Consider the following 21,560-nt stretch of genomic DNA (forward strand, 5'->3'; position numbering starts at 1 on the left):
GTTGGGGGGCGAGGGGCGGAGAGGGGAAAGCCGACAGGCGTTGCGTTGGAGAGAGCGGCAGACGGCCCTTCGGCGCGCGCGCTCGCTCCTGGCAGATGCCATCCGGGAGAGCCGGAGGAGAAGCACGCTGTCGGCTGGGAGGTAATGAAGGGGAGCGAGCGGCCACTCGAAGCAGGAGAGAAGCCCAGAGGCATCGAAGCGGGGGGGGGGGACACAGGACAAGACGGGATCCAAGCCCCCCCGCCCCCCTCAAATTGGGCTGAGGTGGGGGGTCGAGCCTCCCAAAGGGCGCCCTTTCGTCTCGCGCACGCCGTTGCCGCGGCGCGTTTCGGGGAGGAGGAGAGGTGGGGGGGGGGACGTGGCCTCTCTCCCGCCTGGTGTCGCAGTTAGGGAAGGCGTGCTGGGGCTGGGGAGGCCCCTTCGCAATCCCCCTCCATCCGTCCCCCCCACGCAGCCCCCACGGTCGGCTCGGCCTGAGAGGCAGCGGCCGTCCCGTCCCGTAACCGGGGAGGGGCACAGCGAGTCCTGTGCGCGGAGCCTCCCTCCCAACTATCTCGATGTCCCTTTTGGCTGCCTGGGGCGGGCGTGGGAAAAATTGAAAACCGCCCCCCACCCCCCCGCCTGGTGTATTGGATGGAAAGAGTTTTTGCAGTGGATTCGTGCTGTCCTTTCAAGCTCTGGATGATGTCTCAGAGGGGAGGGCGGGGGGGCGCAGCTGGGTGTCAGACGGGCAGATTCCCCCCCCCCTCCAAAAAAAACCCTCTACTACTTCTTGGGCAGAGTGTGCCCCGAGCGGCAGCTCTTTGTTGGCATCAGTTTTGACAGTGGTTAATCATCCTTGCTGACATCTGTGGAGCTGGGGGTTGTGGGCTCTGCAGGTGGGCTACTGGGGATCCAGTTGGGGCTGGTTGCCAAGGGGAAGGAAGGCAGCTTGGAAGGGTGGGTGAGTAACCCTCGCAGCATGCCATGGGTCAGGTTCTTGGATGGCATGAGCCCGCTGCCTGCAACAGCATTTAAGAATCTCCTTGCGCCACTGATACACATCCCCCCCCACCTCAGATCATAACTGGGAGAGAAAAGGGAGCAACCAGGTTTTTTTGCTTCTCCTGCAACCTAATTGCAATTAGCTGCATTCCTGCTGCGAAAAATTGGTGGTTTTAATTAGGGTCACTGAGTGAAGGAAGCGAAGGCTCCCACCAGGCAAATCTGTTTTAAGATCCCTGATTGCCTTCTGGGTGAACAATGGGAATGCAGTGGTTTTGCATAGAGATGCTGGAAGGAAAAGGATGGTTTTCTTCCTCTCTTTGCAGGCTTGCCTGTAGTTAATCTAACCATCATTGACCTATTTGTAACTAGCCACTGAACTAAAAGCGGTGGTTATATGAGTAGGTTAAAACACACTAGTTTGCTAGTTTGTTGCTGGTAAGGATAATTACTGAGCCATTTTCCAAGCCACTTGGTACAAATTGCTGGTTTCTTCCCCCAGCCCTTACCAACAGTAAAGCAGCAACCCATTTTTTGACTGCTCTGCAGAGCAACTATTTGGAAAAGGGATCGGAGGCTCTGCACAAAGGAATTTTTTTTTTTGCAGTCAAGCGCTGGATGTAAGCTATAAAATTATCCCTGGGTTGTTCTTACTTGAATTGTCCAGTCCCTAACATGGATCTCAGACTATCTTCCTCTTAGCCCACCAAAAATCTGATCAGAAACATCAGCACCACGGACAGCAACTCTTTGTGATGGTTTCACATTTGTGACATTCTGCTTGTCCTATTTTTGCATGGGTTTCTTAAATGCTTTTCCCAAAACACATAATTGTTCTTACTATTGACCCTGTTGCTATATGTACGTGTGCATATGTATTTATGTTTGATTTTGCTTGTATTGAATAGTTTTTTTAAAAAGACATTTGCCTTCTGAGAGCTTCCTTTAAAGAAGAGTAAAAATCCACTAAAAGTGAAGGGAGGCGAAGACATACTTATTAATTTATTACTGCAATTTATATGCTGATCAGCTCCAAGAAGGTTCTAAGTGGCTTAGAAATTATACAAAATTATATAGGGGGGAAAACACCAGGAAAAAAACACATTAACCCAATAACAATCAATCTTGCTTGCCATTAAGGCACCAAGTCAAACATTCATAGCCGTAATAATTGCATACTGCAAGGAAGAGACGCACCGTATCATAAATCTTCAAAGTATCTCTTCAGAATAGGTGATGATGACTTTCCTGAGCGGCAAATAGGGTTGGTGCTGACCTGACCCCCAGATAAGAGCACTGTTCCAAATTGGGGGACGGATGGACACTTACATAAAAAGACCTCTGGTCCCTCAAGGATGGGGTCTCCCTACTAGATCTTGTTGGATAAGCAAACAGCTGGAAGAAAATGATTCTGTAAACATGCCAACCATGTACAGCTTTAAAGGTGAAAAACAGCATCTTGAATCGCACCTAAAATCTAATCGATCAGCAGCGCAGTTCTGACAGGTGTTCTGTGCCTTGGGCACATCTGGAGATGCCCTTAATTACATGATACAAGAATATTCCATTGGTTCCTGTTAAGTTGGTAGAAGCAACCTAATTAGAAGAGGATGGTCCAAGGTTATATATCCTCATCAATTCCGGTCTGAATCTGGGTTTGATTCTGGCCACGGATGGAAGACTCTCTGCCTTAATTACTCTCTCCATCCTTTTCAGAAGCCATCCTTCCCTCCAGAATGTGGATTCTAGTGTTAGAATAATAATAGTGTTGATGTTAATTTCTTCACATCATTTGTCAGCCTAGGAGCTGCTAGGCAGCTTTTTAAAGATTCATATTTTTCCTGTCAGGAAGACCTGAATTGAAAACACATTTCTGTGTTTTCTCATGGTAGAGAGCTGAGGCCAGAGCTACTATTGTCATCTTTCTGCACGGATGAAATCCTGGATATTTTTATCATCTCTTAAATGTGTCACATGATTATTTGTTCCGTTCTTTTCAATTAGAAGCATCCAAGAATAAAGTGCGCGTGCTCTCACACCTTTATTGAGCGAAAAACAACATTTCCATCTTCCAAGGGCGAACCCTATTTTTAAAATGGGCTGGAGTTTTACATTCCAAATTTGTCATTAAGCTAGCAACAATTAAAAAAAAGGCCAAAAGATTTCCTTTCTTGTCTATTTAGGATTTTATGCTTTAATAATAATGTTGATTCGTTATTGCTTAGACTTCCATTCAGTCTTTCCCTGAGATATCAAGGTAGCCTATCTAATACTCCCTCTCCAGTGTTTTGAAGTTATATTTCACAAATTTCATTCATAAAATTACAGGGTTGGAAGGGACCATGGAGGTCTTCTAGTCCAGCTCTCCACCCAAGACAGGAGTCCTCATACTACTTGGAACAAAATGATTGTCTATGTCAGGGTTCCAAATAGCATCCAAAATAAAATAATAATCCGAGGCAAGAGATTCCTCAAAGTTTATTATTAAGAGAGTCATGTTGGCTCATCTGGGAAAACCCGAATCTGAAAGCTTTCAGGTTTTCCCACCCAGTTGAAGCTCCTGCCCCAACACCCACAAGTTTATCACATGGTCCAATCTTTCACTGACACGAAGACAGATTCCTCCCGTCCGGATCCGGCCAGCGCAGAGACAAAGTCGACCTTGACTTTCAGAGAAGAATGTTGTTATGGCTACGCATCACCCAACTCCACATAATCCCCCCCCCCCAGTTTCCCACGATAGAAAGTGTGGCAGGCCTGAAGTCCAAAAAGAAAAGATGGCTTGCAGGCCTGACAGTCAAATCTTTTGAAAACCTCCAGTGATGGAGCACTCACAACTGCAGGAGGCAAGCTGTTCAGTTGCTTAATAGATCTCATCGTCATAAAATTCCTCCTTATATCTAGGCTGGCTCATGAGCCTCCAAAGCTTCCCTTCCATGTTCCGTTCTTAAGGGAGCTCTTTCTATTTTAGTGAAATATGCTGCAGAACCATTACACATTGTAGAATATTTTATAGCGTGCACTACAGCAAGGTTGAGAGAAGCAAAAGAGGAAAGAAGGACTTAAATATTAGAAAAAGAACATTTTTTATGTTTCCGTCGACACTGCGCACAGCTTCATTTGAGCTACATTAAAACATTTTGTCTTCAATGTTGACTTAATTTCCCACCTGATCAGCCAACAGCATCCCTCAAATGTCTGAAATAAAGCAGTTGATTGCAATTGTATATTGCTGTATTTTGCAATTTTCCAAATGGTGTTTGAAGGTTTTCGAACAATATGAATCAACTTGTTCTGAGGCCGTTATAGTGCTTAAGGCCCAATATACCGACAACATTTTATATGTAAAGGGAAATGAAGTAGAATCGGAATTCTACTTAGCAATAATGACAGTCCTTAAATCTTAGGCTGGTTTTATTACACTGTTCAATGGTTCGCGTAGAACATCCTTTTAAACAATCTTTTGCAGAGATTTCTAGGTGAGGAATGGGCAGGAGATCAGAAGTGGCAGATCAGGTTGTCTTGCAGCCAGTGCAAAAGTTTATGACTCATGGTTGTCTAACAATAGAACCGGTTGAAAAGCGCTCTCTCTCTCTCTCTCTCTCTCTCTCTCTCTCTCTTCCTCCCCACCCCCCAATTATTCTCCTTGGATTAGTTTGCCGGAAAATAACTATTTTGGGGGAGGGGAGGAGGAAACAGATTTTCTGAATATAGCCACACTCTGCTTCTTTTGATGAATTCCTGGGTTTCTGCGTATATACATATTTATTTATATATAAATATTTAAAAGGCCACCCATTTCTGAGAAGCCAAGGCCCTTTGAAACAGTAATGGACACAAACATTGTATGACTCTTCTCTAACCCACAGAAGGCAACCAGTTTGCCCTTCGTCTCCAAGTGCCCTGTGGAATAGTAAGGTGGTTAGTGGCTTCTGAAAGACCCAGAGGCTGGGTGCCTTCTGTGTCTTGGCAAGCAAGAACTTTTAGAACAGTGATGGCGAACCTTTTAGACACAAGTGCCCAAACCGCACCAAGTGCGTGCATGCCCAAACGTGTGTGCATGCGAATGCATGCATGTGCGGACATGCGCATGTGTAGATGTGTGCATACATGGACATGTGCATGCATGGACATGCAGCAGAGACCCAAACGCCAGCTGTCCGGTGGGAGGCGGGGCATCCCAACACTGGCAGCGTGGCAAAACGTAAGATTTTTTTCTCTCATGAGCTTCTGTGTCGTCATGTGCAGGGAAACAAGCTCACGAAAGAACCAGCACTGGGAGATCTGACCTGGGGCAACATCGTGCGTGCCAGCAGAGTAGGCTCTACATGCCACCTCTGGCACAAGTGCCATAGGTTCGCCATCACGGTTTTAGAAAACGAAGAAAGTTACAGAGAAAGTACCTTCCCACTTTCCACCACACGTTCATTTGGCCGGGAACCTTCCACTCGTGTGATGGGAGTGTGCGCTTACAACAGCAGAGATGGAGGATTTGACCAACACGAGACTCAGATGAAGACACTGTGCAGCCTGGAGTTGGATGGGAGAGAGGGGAAAGGCGTTCAGGGTAGCCACATCCTAGAATTTGTCAGGATTTATTTAATATCTTAGAAAGCTTATAGCTTTAGTTTGGCAAGATTCAGTCTACTAAGTAAGTACATAAAAGATTGGACTCGACTGGATCTCACTGTCTCTTCTCTGGGCTTGGACCTGACAACAGGCCCTGCTTTAAAGGTAGTGTCAGAGAGACTAAATTAGGGCTAAATTAGAAACAGTCCTGCAAATGTCAATGCATGAAGAGCATTAAAGATGGTAACCAACAATTTGAACAGAACCCAGAGGTCAACCAAAAACCAGTGCAGCACAATAAATGTACACTACTCCCTTCAATTGACAGACCAAGCCACTAGTTGAAGCATCTGAGTTATCTTCACAGGTGGTCCTCCATTGAGCGTCTCTCTATAGACTATAGTCTACCTGCATGGAGAGAAGGGCATGGGTCATGATGACCAGGGCATTCTGGTTTAAAAAAGCTCACAGACCAAAGAAAGTCAACCTTAATAAATGAGGATGGGGGGTGGCCTTCCTGTCAGCCCTTTAAAGGAGACTAAATTAGGAAACCAGTGCCATGTAGGTCAATGCTGCTTTTATTGGAAAGCTATAGTAATGGGACTGAGTGCATTTCCCTCCCTTTTAATCTTTCTTCATCTTCTAAAAGTTCCTGCCTGCATCCAACCTCTTGGTCTTTCTCCTTCTTCACACGTTTCGCTAATTTTCATGAAATCAACCCCACATGCCCCGTCCGGCTGCATGAATAGTCCAGTTGGGTCACGAGTCAAACCTGCAGGGGGTAGAACTTATATTGCCACAGTCTCACTCCACATCCTTGGTCTGCACAAGCTCCAAATAATCCCTTGCCAGAATCCTTTGCCAACATTCTTTCCAAGAAGAAACCAGCTGAGGAGAATGCAAGCAATTTTATCTGCCAAAATAATTCGTAAATATGTCACAGCAGCCTCCCAAATCAGAGGCTGAACAGAGGCACTGGATGCAACTCTGCAGACCCAGGAAGTTAAAACTTCCCCATTTTTATGGTGCACTCACAAATGTGTACCATGGGCCATCAGATTTACTCTGGTTTAATGTCGTCGTCCCCCCCCCCCGCCCCACTGCAATTCCTCAGTAAACCAAGGAAATTTGAGGGATCTGCAAGGAGAGGACGCTTGGGGCCATCCTTATCTACTGCTCTTGCCAGCACCATATTCCAGAGTTGGGGAGGGGCATAGAGCTGCCTGCAAGAGTGCTGGGAAACTCCGATGCGACCTCTGAAATTGAGGGGGGGGCAGGGAGTAGGCACTGGGACGGAGAGTTTAACTGGGCCATCACACCTGCAGAGGTCTGGGGAGCTGGCAATGTGTAGGTGATACATAAAGCCACCTGGCATGATAAAAGACTGGTCCTTCACCTTCAGTTCACATTGCAAACAAATAGTGTCATCATGTTCCCTAATCCATAACATAAATCTGTCTGCACGATCTGCAGATCCCCAGATCTATTTGTAGACTCAACACTGAAGGTTGGCCATCCTAATCTCCTCTACTTAATTGGACAGCATGCCCCGGCACACTCACTCAATTCTGATAACCCAAAATTCTTTGTCATTGTTTTTTTAAAAAACAAAACAAAACACGGGGCCATTGTTTTGCAGAGCAGCTCACATCAAAGGAGAGAAAATCTCTACCATCAGGCCTGCAAGCAAAAGTCTAAAAGGAAGAAGGAGGAAGAGAGCAAGTCTTCAAAGCCGGATATAGTGGTGAGCTATACGTTGTTATTTCAGGCAATTTGGAGTGGGGTGGGCTGCCCTGCTTTCGCTTGTGTTGTTTCCTTAAATAACAATTGACAGTTCTCGTTCCTTTGGCAGATGGGTGAGAGACCAAACTGCTCTTTACTTTGACAATAGTAGGATGGTGGGTTGTTGGAGCTAAGTGTTCTTCCTGGCAGGATGGAAGAGGCAAGCTGCCTGCAGCTGCTCCTCCTCCTGATAATAGCTGGGCCAAACCTGATGTTGGTTTGATGGCCATCCCAGGAGATGAAAAGGGCCACTTTCAGTTGGCACCCAGTTCCTTCCTGACAATGGAAGCCAGATTCATGATTGGTTTTTCCAGTATTACTTTGGAGTGGAGCCTCTCCGTCTCTCTGTCTCATTTATTCCTCTTTTTTTTTTTTGGACAGTCAACGTTGGCACCATGGCCTCAAACTCAGGAATAGTTGTTGATGATGGTGAGAGCAGCAAGAATTGTACCTTGGAGAGGTGCCTGAATGTATTTCGCGATGCAAGCAATGATAGCGAACAGTTTGCAGCTCTGCTCCTGGTAAGTCCCTGACCTGGTAGGGGAGGGAGGGAGGAAATCAATCCTTGTTTGTTTTAGCTACTCATTAGTAGTTGGCTAACTACTCACCTGGGTCCCATCTGTAAAATGTGGTGGTAGTGGTGATAATGAGGATGTCAAAGAGTTTTTGAATGTTATTTAGGTCATTTATTGAATTATAGAGTTTAATCTTCTCATATAAATCAAAGATGGACACCATGAGCGGAGAGGGTTAATTTGATTCATTTCTTAGCCCTGGCAAAGACCTGCAATCTCTCTCCCCCCCTCCTATTCTTTTTGATACCTCCTGCTACTTTTTCCAGGTGACCAAAGCCATCAAAGCAGGAGAAATCAATTCCAAAGCCCGTCGAAGGATTTTCGAGGCCGTCGGCTTCACATTCCCCAACCGCCTCCTGACTTCCAAGGATCCCCCCGAGGGCTGCCCCCAGCACACTTTCCAAGCCCTGGGCCTCACTCTGCTGGCCTGTTTCTGCACCGACCCAGATTTAGCCCGGCATCCGCAGATGCTGAACAAGATTCCCATCTTCAGCGACGTGGTTTCTGCCAAGACCAGGGATGCTTCTTACAGCGCCATGATTGACGACGCCTACCAATGCCTCCGAGCCGTCTTGGCTACCCCCAAGGGTCCCAGAGAGTTGATCAACAGGGGGGCCCTCTCCGCCCTCTGCCAGGCCTACGTCAACCACAGTTATGGCTACGACCAGGCCCTTCAGCTGCTGGTGGGGCTCCTGACGACGGCGGAAACCAAGTGTTGGCAGAGAGCTACTACTGACCTCATAGGCGTGCTTAGTGTCCTCAGCGCGGAGTTCCAGAAGGCCGAAGACATGACCAAATTCCAGCTGTGCGAAGTGCTGGCCCGCTTTGTGCCTCCTCTTCTCCCCCCGGGCTCCGAATGTCTCTTGCCCCTCTACCGAGGCCTGTCGAGCATCTTAACAAGCAAGCTAAGCGCCTCCCAGCGGGACCCTGCCTTGAAGCTTTCGGCCTGCCTCTCCCAAGCCTGCAGCTCAGCCTGGATCCCAGCCGGCAGTTCCGGCAGCAAATTTTTTGCCCTCTTGGTCAACTTGGCTTGCGTGGAAGTCCGCCTGACCTTGGAGGAGCTGGACCTGACGGAAGTGGATAAGAAGCGGGAACTGATGGCCGCCTGCTACATCCTGATGGAGCTGGCCATTGTGGAGTGCACCCGTGAGAAAGGCTCTCTCCTGCAAGAGACCCAGAAAGTGCAGCTGGTGGGGATCCTGGAGGAAGCTTTGGGGGCTGTCATACATTACCTGAGACAGGTAAGCGAAGAGTCTGTTGCATGGCGCTGGTTCATTATCCTTTGAAGATGGGAGGTTGAGGCTGGGGAGTGGATCAGATTAGTAAAGTCCCGTTCTGACCCAGGCTTCCCCAGCAGCATGAAGCCAAGTCCTCATCCTGACAAAATCCCCTTTTATTAATTGACTGTGAATTCTGCTCCTTCACATCCAGCAAAGTCTTTCGAGGGAGGATTTACAGTCACAGACCTTCTCTGGCTTGGAGAGCTGCCAGGCCGATATCTGCAAAATTTAGCAAGGAGTCTCAGAGAGTCAGGAACCAATTAAGTGAACTAATTGTCTCCTGCAAATTCCCCTCCCCTTTCGCTCCTCTTTTATTTCCTCTGGGTGGGGCCATTCATCGTCCACCTGTGGCCTTACTCCCAAGTCGATCGATCCCTGTTCTTTAGCTGTTCCCTTCGTCTGGAAACTCTGTGCATGCGCACACTGGGAACAGGCTCCAGCTGTTCATCTGCCTCACTGATGTCTGACTCTGAAGGCAGCTGATAACTGGCATACGGCTCTGGCCCCCTCTCTGCCTCCGACACAGAGCCCTCATCAGAGCCTTCCCCAGGCTCCAGGATTGGCCCATGTTCCTCCCCCAACCTCCTCACTGTCCGAATCTGCTGCCAGCTCTACTATCTGCTGGCGGGCCACAACAGCCTGATTTAGAAGACGTTTAAAAAGTTTAGCATACAAGAGAAACAGAACATAGGACTGGGCGGGAAGGGGAATTTTAAGTGGCATTCCTTGGCAGTTTTTCCCAAACATGTGCTGTTAGGACTTCGGTTTCAGTTGAGTTGTCAGTTGGGAGCCATTTGGGTCCTGAAAAATCACTTCAGTTAAAGCAGAAAGTTGGGAAAGTTCAGAGGTTTTTCTCAGCTGATTGCCTGAGCTGTCCGTTCAAAGAAACGTTCGCTGCAACCGCTTAATTTTAGTAAAAGAACCTAACCTTTTAACCAAGTGGAGTCAAGGGTCTTTCTTTTCCTAAAGATCTAAGTTGGGGCAGGTCTGACATTTATCGTCCAACAGGTGCCAGCTCTTTCACCCTCCTTGAGGCGGCCTTTCTCGCAATTCGGCTTCCCAAGGCCTCTTGCCCCAGCCCTTTTCTGCCTTGCCAACGTGGGATTTGGAGGTGTCTTTTTTCTTCTTCTGTTACTCAGGTGGGGCAGAAGAAGCTGGAGGATCCTTTCATCTTTGCCTCTGTTCGAATCCTGGGTGCCTGGCTGGCCGAGGAGACCTCTTTCCTCAAGCAGGAGATCTGCGACCTCCTCCCGTTCCTCATTTATTACGCCAAGGTGCAGTTCGAAGAAGAGAGGAGAAGCCGGCGAAGCGCTTCACAGTCCGAAAAGGAGCAGGCTGGACAAGGCCCCATCCCAGAGCCTCTTTGGCGGGGAGACGCACTGAGGTGAAATATACTGAAATACAAGCATTGATAGGGTTTCTCTCCAACACAGGGGTCTCCAACCTTGGCAACTTTAAGACGGAACTCTGGGAGTTGAAGTCCACAAGTCTTAAAGTTGCCAAGGTTGGAGACCCCCTACTCCAACAGATCAATACACCTCCTGTCCTTTTGGCTCACGAGCCTCTTGTTCCCAGTGTTAGAACTGAAACACAGGTAGTCCTTGATTTACGCCCGCAATTGAGCTAAGTGAGACACTTGTTAAGTGAATTTTGCCCCCATTTTATGAACTTTCTTGCTACAGTTCTTAAGTGAATCACTGCAGTTGCTCAGTTAGTAACACGGTTGTTAAGTGAATCTGGATTCCCCATTGATTTTGCTTATCAGAAGTTCGCAAAAAAGGATCCCGTCACCCAGGGACAGTTGAGGGCTGCCTGCAGTTCTGTCTTGTTTGCATTTGAAGATCAAATGGATCAATTGAAAGTGTTCTGACTTAGGCTTCCCCAAAAAGCACGAAGCAGATTCCTGGTCCCGACAAAACCCCTTTTATTAAACGAATGTGAATTCCTCTCATTCCCATTCAGCAAAGGCCTGGCAAATAGTCTTTCAAAGGTGAAGTTATGACCACAGACCTTATCTAGCTTGGAAAGCTGCCATGTCAATATTTTTCAAATGCATAGCTGTGCAAGGAAAGAAATCTCTGAGATTCACGGACAGATCTTCACACTCCTGGAACGAATGAACAAACGAATTGTTTCCTGCAAAAGCCCACTCCCCTTTCTCTCCTCTTTTATTTCCTATGGAAAGGGCCACTCACCATCCACCTGTAGCTTTACTCCCAAGTCGACCCTGATTTCTCAGCTGTTCTTTTCTTCCGGCAGTTCTGCACATGTGCACACTGGGAACAGGCTCCAGCTGTTCCTCTGCCTCACTGCTGTCTAGCTCCGAAGGCATCTGAGAACTGCCAGACGGCCTTGACCCCCCTCTCTGCCTCTGACGCAGAGCCCTCATCCGAGCCTTCCCCAGACTCCAGGACTGGCCCACGTTCTTCCCCAACTTCCTCACAGTCCGACTCTGCTGCCAGCTCTGCTGGTGGGCCACAACAGAAAGGTAGAAAAGACCCTGGTTCAAATTTGCAGCCTAAACGTGCAGCTCCCCAGCCTCGGTTGCACCCTTTGTAGCACAATAAAGCTCGCTACTCTGTTTTTGAAAACTTTCCCAAATGTTTTGACCAAGCTTTGCTTCTTGAGGGGAGTAGAGTGAAGTTTCTTTTTAGAAGTTAAATTATGGATGATTTGCCTCGCCTTGGCCTGGTTCCATCCTGTGCTTTTCAGGATGCCCAGAGTGGGGATCTGAGAGATGTGGCTGTCCTCCATGGAAGAGACAGGGCTGTCTTTTACACTTACGAGTTGTTTGCTTGAATCTCATGGGAGAGATGCTCTGGCATTTGAACACCATGGATATTGTATTGGATGTCTGGCACTCAGATTTCTCATCCAATCCCAGGGCAGATTGTCTTGCTGCTGTTGACTTTTATGGAGAGTCTTCCTTCTATTAATGTTGCAACTAACGTCTGTGTGCCTGGTTCCTCTTCTGAATATGAGGATGAGGATTGCGTGTCCTTCCACCTACAGCTCCCAATACTCCTTGTCAATGGCCTAATTTTGTTTTGCAAAACATTCAGAGTACTGCTTAATGATTTCTTCCTACTTAAGCTATCGGGCTCCTTGTGTGAAGGCAGCAAGACTGGCTAGGGAATTCTGGGAGTTGAAGTCCACACCACTAAAAGCTGCCAAGATTGAGAAACGGGGTGTTTTATGATATCTAATAGTCTTGCTTCTGTTAACTACCCTGTTTCTCTGAAAATAAGACCTCCCTGGATAATAAGCCCAATCGGGCTTTTGAGCGCATGCGCTAAAATAAGCCCTCCCCGAAAATATTGCAACACAGCAGCAGCCGTGAGGTGACCACGCTCGCCGCCTCCTGCACCTCCAAAACAATAAGTCCTCCCCGAAAATAAGGCCAAGCGCTTATTTCTGGGGTCAAAAGAAAATAAGACCCTGTCTTATTTTTGGGGAAACACAGTATAACAGCTTGTAATCACTAGCAATGGTTGTATGATAAAGGCAGGAAACCTCCAGAGCAGTGTTTCTCAACCTTGGCAACTTGAAGATGTCCGGACTTCAACTCCCAGAATTCCCCAGCCAGCTGGCTGGGGAATTCTGGGAGTTGAAGTCCGGACATCTTCAAGTTGCCAAGGTTGAGAAACACTGCTCCAGAGGATTGTGCAGAGCAATTTGTAATGATGATGCGAGACCCACAAATAAAGAAAAGATCAAGGCATTTATTTCTGTAACCTCCATATAATTTCTTGCTGTCTCCCCAGCGCTCTGCTAAGTGCTGGATTGGAGAAACCATGTCTGTAACGACTCCTCTTAACTTTGGATGTGTGGCATTTCAACTCCTCCCATAGTTTTCTGTTCTATTGCAGCTTGAGAAGTTCTCCAGTACTGTATTATCCTCAAACCCCTGAGATGTAGGTAACCATAATTTGACTGAGCACCTTACCAACACACCTTGCTTTGAAACACCCAGAGGGTCCTTTAGCTTTGCCTTTAAATCCGGAACGAAAGTCCATTGGGAAGGCCGTTTTGCAGGCTTTCGGATCGAACCATTAATTCCAAACTCTCTGGCTTTGAAATTCACTCCCAGGGCCTCGTGTTTCCCCCCCTTCTAGATTCCTGTTACCTGGTCTGAGCCACCTGACTGCCGAAGATCGCCCCCGTGAGATCCTAATTTCGGAGGGGGCGCCTGTTCTCTTGTGCCAATATTTCCTGCACCGTTGGGAGATCTTTGTTTCGAACACCGAATCCCAGTCTGCTTCCAAAGTTATTGAAGCCAGCCTTCAAACCTCCTGCGAGATTTTCCTGAATTTCGTTGTCACCGCTCCCGATCTAATCAGGTAATGGACGTAGGTGGAGGTGTAAGCAACTGCTTTCCTTGTTAGAAAGGTCCGCTTCGGTTTGTTGCTTAAGCGAAGCACCCTGCAGGGAGTTGATGCTAATTGCTCCTGCGTAGGCGTTTGCCAGCAATCAGTGTGTGTGTGTGTGAGAGAGAGAGAGAGAGAGAGAGCTAGTGGGCACACGACTCCCCATGTGCCTGGGCTGCTCTTAGCGATCTTTGCACATTGAACACCGAGATCTAAAAAAGCATTTGTAGCACATTCGGCTGCTGTGATTATGAAACTCTGGGTTTGGGGGTCTGATGTTTTGCAGGCTTTCTGACAGCAGGCAGTTTTGCAAGCCCCATCGACTCCCTTTGCGCTGAAAGCATCCGGACGTGTCGCCTGCGAACACCTCCATCCCCAGGCATAGAACCCGTAGGCTAGGAAAGAACATTGAGATCGACCTATCCAACTCCTTGCCTAGAAAAAGATCTGGACTGCAGAATTAGTTAGCCCTGACAGAGAGCTGCTTTGAATAGTTCCAGTGAAAGAGGAAACATCCCGAAGGGTAATTTGTTGTGGGGCCAAACGGCTCTTAACAATGGGAAGAAATTGGAAAGAGTGCCAAGAAGAGCAACAGAGGTTATTGGGGGTCTGGAGACAAAAACTATGATGAACAGTTCCAGGAACTGGGTATTTCTAGACTAACAAAGAGAAGGATTAGAGGTGGCATGATAGCAGTCTTCCAGGACTTTTGGGGAAGGGGGGTTGTTATCAACCTATTCTCCAAAGCACCTGAAGGAAGGACAAGAAGCAATGGGTGGAAACTAATCAAGGAGAGAAGCAACTTATCCATATATAGAACGGTTGCTGGGACTGGGTATGGCTAGTCTGATGAAAAGAAGGACTAGGGGTGACATGATAGCAGTGTTCCAATATCTTAGGGGCTGCCACAAAGAAAAGGCAGCCAAGCTATTCTCCAAAGCACCCGAGGGCAAGACTAGAAGCAATGAATGGAAACTAAATAAGGAGAGAAACCACCTAGAATTAAGGAGAAATTTCCTGACAGGTAGAACAAGTAATCAGTGGGACGACTTGCCTCTAGAAGTTGTGAATGCTCCAACACTGGAAAATTTTAAGAAGGTGTTTGATAACCATTTGTCTGGAATGGTACAGGGTCTCCTGTTCAGGCAGGGGGGTTGGACTAGAAGATCTCCAAGGTCTCTTCCAATTCTGTTACTCTGTATTCTGCACGATGGCTTTTAAAACATTTGAAGGCTCATCATGCCTGCCCCGTCTGTTAAAGAACTTGGTTTCCACCCCAACCCTGTATCTTGGTGGTTTTTCCCTGGAAGTGTTTGTGAGATTCTGTTGAAATGTGGTCTATCAGGGGAAATGCCAATGTATGTGGTTGCTTCTAAAAACCCATCTTCCCGATGTTTTTTCCTTGTCACTCTTGGCATGAATTGATCTATGTACGGTCCAGAATTAGGCAGGATTTCAATGTAAAGATAAAATACAAAGCATTAAAAACCAACTTACACTTTGGATTTCAACTGATGAAATTCCAGGAAGAGCCTGCTTTGGGCCCGTCTTTCTTTTATTTTAACCTCTTCACCAAATCCCCCTAAGTGCTGCTGAAGCAGAGAGCAAAATTTAGAAGTCCTAAGAATATCGCACAAGGAGGAATTGCAAATAACTCAGGAAAACATCACCTCTTCTGCTCTCCCACAGCCGAGAAGATTGTTTCTCAGTCTTGATGGATACAGTGCTGAAATCTCTTTCGTCTCTGCTGCCACAGAGGGAACATCTCATTTTGAGTGCCAACCTGGCCACGCTGGGGCTAATGATGGCCCGGAAACTCTTCGCTTATGCAGGCAAGTGGTGCTACTTCGGTTCTATTGGTTGAACTAAATCATTTGAAGCAGAGGGGGGACCAGGGCAGTGGTGGTTTTAATCTTGTTTCAGTGCTCAGCTGGCTGGGCTCCCATTAATGTGGGTGGGCACTTGCATAACCAACACACATTCCTTGTATTTAAAACAGTGCGTAGATCACCAAGGTAGTGCCAAGTAGAGTGCTGCCCCAGATTTCCTATTAACTAGTTGCATTTTTTCCCCATGCCACAGCAAATAACAACTGTGCATCTCTACAGGCAGTCCTTGACTTATAGCCATTCATTTGTTGTTGTTGTTGTTAGTTGCAAAATCGTATCTGACCCATCGCGACCCCATGGACCACGTTCCTCCAGGCCTTCCCGTCCTCTACCATCCTCTGGAGTCCATTTAAGCTCCCGCCGACTGCTTTGGGGACTCCATCCAGCCACCTCCTTCTCTGCCGTCCCCTTCTTCTTTTGCCCTCCATCTTTCCCAGCATGAGGCTCTTCTCCAGGGAGTCCTTCCTTCTCATTAGGTGGCCAAAGTATTTGAGTTTCCTCTTCAGGCTCTGGCCTTCTAAAAAGCAGTCAGGATTGATCTCCTCTAGGACTGACCTGTTTGATTGCCTTGCAGTCCAAGGGACTTGCAGGTGTCTTCTCCAGCACCAGAGTTCAAAGGCCTCAATTCTTTGGCGCTCAGCCTTTCTTATGGTCCAACCTTCACAGCCATCCATTGCAACTGGGAAAACCATAGCCTTGACTATAGGCACTTTTGTTGGCAGGGTGATGTCCCTGCTTTTTAGTTTGCTGTCTAGATCTGCCATCGCTTTCCTCCCCAGGAACAAGCGTCTTTTAATTTCTTGGCTGCAGTCCCCACCTGCGTTGATCTTGGAGCCCAGGAAAATGAAATCTGTCACTACGTCTATTTCTTCCCCATCTATTTGCCAGGAATTGAGAGGGCCAGATTCATTCAGCCATTCATTTAGTGACTATTTAAGGTTAAAAGGTGGAAAAAGTGACTTGGGTTGATTCTTGCCCTTATAACCACTGCAGCGCCCCATGATCACAGGAGACGCGCACTTGGCAACTGGATTGTATGTATGAGAATGGCAGCCTCCCAGGGTCACGTGATCCTCGATTTGTGACCTGCCCAGCCGGTTTCCAACAAAGTCAATGCAGGATGTCCAATTGGCTGCAGGGCTTTTAACAGCTGCCGTGAATTGCTAACAGCCGGGTGCAAAAAAAAGGGGGGGCTGTAAAATCAGCTGTGACTCACAATGTGACTTTGCAATGGAAATATCTGGGTCCGATGGTAGTCATAAGTTGAGGACTACTTATATAGCAGTTTGAACTGCTGACAGTGCTAGGTTCGGGTTTATCAATTAATGAGACCTGCCGAGGGGTGAAGAAATTCCGCTTATACGCTTTAATGGTCCCCCCTGGGTTCTCCCCCCATCCCAAATTGGGAGTTAAATTGATAATTTGCCTTAGTGCAAGCTTAGTGTCCTTCCCTTTTAAGGAGGGCTCTTGGACAGCTATTTGTCTGAAATTGAATAGGGCGGTGATGGCTGAGCTTTTTGTCCTCACGTGCCAAAATGGCGTATGCCCACTCCCATAATGCAACACAAAATTGGAGTAGGATTCCCATCCTAATACAGAAGATTCTCAAAGTGAATATAAAGATAAAACCAGAAACATTTCTTTTGGGGAAAAAGAAATTTGGGACTTTGATAGTATGCATGTTGACGGCCGCAAGATTACTTTATGCACAAAAATGAAAAGATACTTTGATTCCCACAATGGATGAACGAATGGCTGCAGAAGTTGGTGGAGTTAGCAGAGATGCTGAAACTGACTGCTTTGATTAAAGAAAAAAAAAACACGATTTTTTTCCCCATACTTGGAAACCACTTCTGGACTTTCTGCTTGAGGTGGGGGGAAAATGAAACTTTGATTTTGGATTTTACTGATTAGATAAGCTTGTTGTTACAGAAGTGGCTAGTTTATAGTATTAAATAGGTAAAGGTTCCCCTCGCACATATGTGCTAGTCGTTCCCAACTCTAGGGGGCGGTGCTCATCTCTGTTTCTAAGCCAAAGAGCCCCCGCTGTCCGAAGACGTCTCTGTGGTCATGTGGCCAGCATGACTAAACGCCGAAGGCGCACGGAACGCTGTGACCTTCCCACCAAAGATGGTTCCTGTTTTTCTACTTGCATTTTTTATGTTCTTTTGAACTGCTAGGTTGGCAGAAGCTGGGACAAATAATGGGAGCTCACTCCGTTACGCGGCGCTAGGGATTCGAACTGCTGAACAAGCTCAGCGTCTTAGCCACTGAGCCACTGCATCTCCTGTTTATAGTGTTATGTAAAAGTAAAAAGTGGAGGTTGGATGTTACTATCTTATCCTACTGCACCAAAGGAAGTCAAAAGTCAATGCCTTTTCTTTCTTTTCCCCCCTTTCTCCTGCACTTTTCCCTTCCCTAACTTTCCTACTATTTTACTTTGCACTTTTAGATATTTCTATTTTAAAGAGAGAAACACTGCCCTGGATTCATCTCATGTGCCTGCCTCTTGCATTTTCCCTCTCAGGTCTCCAGGGGACTCCCGAAGCGGAGAGCTTCTTCGGCGCTGCCATTCGTTTCCTCGGCGAAGCTTACGTGGGCCAAGCCAGCACCGAAGGGGGGATCGTGACCCTTGGCGTTTCGCCCACCTACAAGGCCGCCTGGCCGGCCATCCGCGAGTTGTGGTTTCTGGGGATGCAGGCCTTTGCGAGCTGCGTGCCTCTCTTCCTGTGGCTGCCCCAGGACGTCCTGCGTTCTGGCTGGCTGCAGGACCTCATGGCTTTGCTGGGCCGCGTCGTCCCGTCCTCCGTGGATATGGAGGTGACGAGGGCTTACCAGGGGGTCTTGGTGGAGCTGGCCAGAGCCAGCCAGCCATGCTTGGAGAGGATCCAGCAGCACCGGGGTTTGGAGCTGGCCAGTCTGTACGGCATGGCCGCCTTAGAACAGTGTCTCTCCGAGCAGTGACCGTACTCGGGAATAGGTGGCGGGAGAAAAGCACGTTCTCCCGGAAGTCGCAGCTTCCTTCTGTGTCCTGCAGGGGGCAGCTTTGTGGTAGGGGGAGATAGTGTATGTCGGGCCTCTCTTCTTCCCTAAGTAGCTTGCACAAAATTATACCGTGTAATAGGAGCTGGTTTATTTCTTTGCCATTCTTTGTATTTTAATTATTTATTTATTTATTGGGGGGGGGGGAGGCGGGTTGTCATTCTGCCTTCTTTCCAGGTGGCAGAAGACTCCCAAGGCAGCTCAGATCTAACACACACACACACACACACACACACACACACGAGAGGCAAGCTTTTGCAAAGTTTAGAGATGATCGCAAAGCGACTCAAAATCCATCATAGGGCTGATGGTGATGATCATGCAACGATTAAACTATCCAGGCCCCCCCCCAACATAGTGTTCATTAAAAGATTGGGGGGGGGAGGAAGAGATGTGTGTGTGTTGGTGGGGGTGGGGGAGTCTTTAAAGCCCCCTTTTTTAAAGAGAAAAAGAAATAAATAAATAGCTGAAGAGGTGCCAAATATTTGTCGCTCGGAGTTCCATGAAGACGGGACCATCACTTAAAAAAAGAAAAAAGAAAAAGGGGTGGGGTGGGGAAAAAGGGCAAACGAGACGTCTCCGTGCATGTTTTGTAGCTCTCTGTGATCTTGTAGAGTAATATGAAGCAAAAGTCTTAACTTGCTGGCAGTAAAAAAAAAAAAAAAAAAAAAAGCATCAAGCATAATGTATTGCAATGCACATTAGTGCTGCTCCGTTGACTCTTTTTAACGCACTGTGAAATGAGAGAGATGCTTCTCTGGAGAGAGATTCAACAGATGCTAAAGGGAGTCTGGATTATTATCATTATTATTATTATTATTTTCTTTTCCTAGTGTGAAGATGTAAAGATGACCTCGGCATAATGTTTGAACCCCAAGTGTCCTTTGCTAACCTCCGTCCTATTTGGATAGGCTCCAAGAATTTCCTTCAATGTGGGAAGGCCTCCAAAAAGAACCCAATTCTTGTCTCAGGACTCTGTCACGGTTGAAGCTTTCCTCTCAAAGGAAGAGGGGAAATGCGGCACACCTTTATTTGAATGTAATTACGTCTCTCCCACTTCGAATAGTACAAATCTTTCCAAAATAATCTGCAGGGAAAAAAAAAGAATCAAATGACCAAGAATGATACTTTTCTCAAAAGGCAGCTAGCTGGTGCCAAATTATATTTTCTTTGGATTGTGGCAGGGGAGGGGGTAGGTGGGTGGAGGGGGGGCTGAGTGGGGCGGGAGTGATTTCTCGGATGTTTATAACAATAACTTGCACACAGCAGCTTGCACAAATTTAAACTTTGTGTGATTTTCAAACTTGAAGGTTGGGTGGACTTCCACTCCCAGAATTCCTCAGCCAATGCTGGCTGGGGAATTCTGGGAGTCGAAATCCGCTCCCCTTAAAAAGTTGCCAGGTTTTGAAAAGCACCGATTTGAACCTAGAACAATCATGAAAATCTATGGAAAGCAATCCTGATTGGGACTGGTTTTATCAATGAAAAGTAGGATAAGAAGTCTTTTTTCGTTTCTTTTCTTTTTTTAAGGAAATCATCCTACAAAGAAACGGTGAGCAGTCTGGGGGGGGGTGTGAAATACCTGTTTTCCCTCCCTCTCCTGCCCCCACCAGTAAGGGGACCGGGGGGGGGGGAGGAGGGAGGTTGGGCACTAAAGCAGCCTTCCTGTGAAAAGAACACAATGGGTTCCCTAGGGCCAATATATCAAAGTGGGATGTAGACTCTCTGGATTGTGGTTGTTTGCTTCTTCGTGTTCTTTAGCACGTGAGCTCTTGCATGCAGCTGGTAACTATTGCAGTGCCGTGTTCTTGAACTGGAGGATGGTTCAGCCTGTGAAGCTGTGGCCTTGAGTTGTTCTCCTGGTGTTTTCCGGTCCCGTAAATAAAAGTGGTTTGTCTTGTTATGAGCGCCTGGCTGTCCCTTCTCTTCTTCATCGGGGAGATGTCTCTGAGGAGCCAACACTCCAAACTTTTGAAAGTTTCAAGGGGTTGGTTAGATTTTATCCCATTTGCAACTCAAGGGGGAAAGGAGTTGTGAACCAGTGGCGGGATTCAAATAATTTAACAGCCGGTTCTCTGCCCTAATGACTTCTTCCAACAACCAGTCCACCAAACTGCTCAGAAAGTTCACAACCGATTCTCCCGAAGTGGTGCAAACGGGCTGAATCCCACCCCTGGGGTGAACGGACGTAACGCAGATAGTCCTTGACTTACAACAGTTCACTTAGTCTGTCCTGACCTAGTCTTCCCCAACAGCACAAAGCCGAGTCCTTGTCCCAATAAACCCCTTTTATTTAATTGACAGTGAATTCCTCTCCAGCAAAGTCATTCCTCTCCCCCAGTTTTTCAAGATAATTACCAACCTTTATCAGGCTTGGAGAGTGGCCAGGCCAATATCTTTCAGACGCCGCAATACTTGGCAAGAATGCAGGAATGAACTAATTGTCTCCTGCAAACTCCACTCCCCTTTCGCTCCTCTTTTATTCCCTCTGGGAGGGGCCATTCACCATCCACCTATGGCTTTATTCCCAAGTTGACCCCTGTTCTTTAGCTGTTCCCTTTGTCTGGCCACTCTGCGCATGCGCACACTAGGAACAGGCTCCAACTGTTCTTCTGCCTCACTGATGTCTGACACTGAAGGCAGCTGGTAACTGTCAGACGGCTCTGGCTCCCTCTCTGCCTCCGACACAGAGCCCTCATCAGAGCCTTCCCCAGACTCCAGGACTGGCCCATGTTCCTCCCCAACCTCCTCACTGTCCGAATCTGCTGCCAGCTCTGCTGGCCACTGGCAGGCCACAACATAGTGGCTGAAGTTACAATGGCACTGAAAAAAGTTACTTAATGGCCATTTTTCAGATGACCCTTGTAGCCTCCCTGTGGTCACTTGACTTACATTTGGATGTTGGACAACTGATTCACATTTATGACAATTGCCGTGTCCTGGAGTTACGAGTGATCCTCTTGTGCAACCTCCTGACAAGCAAAAGTCAATGCGGGAAAACAGATTCACTTAACAAATGTGGCAGGAAAAGTCGTAAAATGGGGCAAGATTCACTTAACAAATTCCTCACAT

At 47.3% G+C, this 21,560-nt stretch overlaps 1 protein-coding gene across 2 annotated transcripts; it reads left to right on the forward strand.

The window, feature by feature from the left end:
* The first annotated feature begins 3 nt into the window (after positions 1–3).
* NCDN (neurochondrin) lies at positions 4–20,391 on the forward strand. Of its 2 annotated transcripts, none has more exons than XM_081962719.1 (8): positions 4–141; positions 7,198–7,297; positions 7,717–7,856; positions 8,177–9,151; positions 10,330–10,574; positions 13,306–13,530; positions 15,247–15,389; positions 17,974–20,391. In XM_081962719.1, the coding sequence occupies exons 3-8, from the start codon at positions 7,731–7,733 to the stop codon at positions 18,408–18,410; spliced, it is 2,151 nt and encodes a 716-aa protein (XP_081818845.1). In that variant the 5' UTR covers positions 4–141; positions 7,198–7,297; positions 7,717–7,730; the 3' UTR covers positions 18,411–20,391. The 2 variants fall into 2 exon arrangements, with proteins under 2 accessions (XP_081818845.1, XP_081818844.1); XM_081962718.1 differs by having other exon boundaries at positions 10–141; positions 7,193–7,297.
* The last annotated feature ends 1,169 nt before the right edge of the window (positions 20,392–21,560 follow it).

Source organism: Natrix helvetica (assembly GCF_964273705.1).
Source record: "Natrix helvetica genome assembly, chromosome: 9".
In the NCBI taxonomy this organism is placed as follows: Eukaryota; Metazoa; Chordata; class Lepidosauria; order Squamata; family Natricidae; genus Natrix; species Natrix helvetica.

Bases quoted from the DNA above. Each gene is read 5' to 3' on its own strand.
- NCDN (XM_081962719.1), top strand. From the start codon at position 7,731: ATGGCCTCAAACTCAGGAATAGTTGTTGATGATGGTGAGAGCAGCAAG. The intron at 10,575-13,305 runs GTGAAATATACT...CCCCCCTTCTAG, and splicing joins TGGCGGGGAGACGCACTGAG to ATTCCTGTTACCTGGTCTGA. The intron at 15,390-17,973 runs GCAAGTGGTGCT...TTTCCCTCTCAG, and splicing joins GAAACTCTTCGCTTATGCAG to GTCTCCAGGGGACTCCCGAA.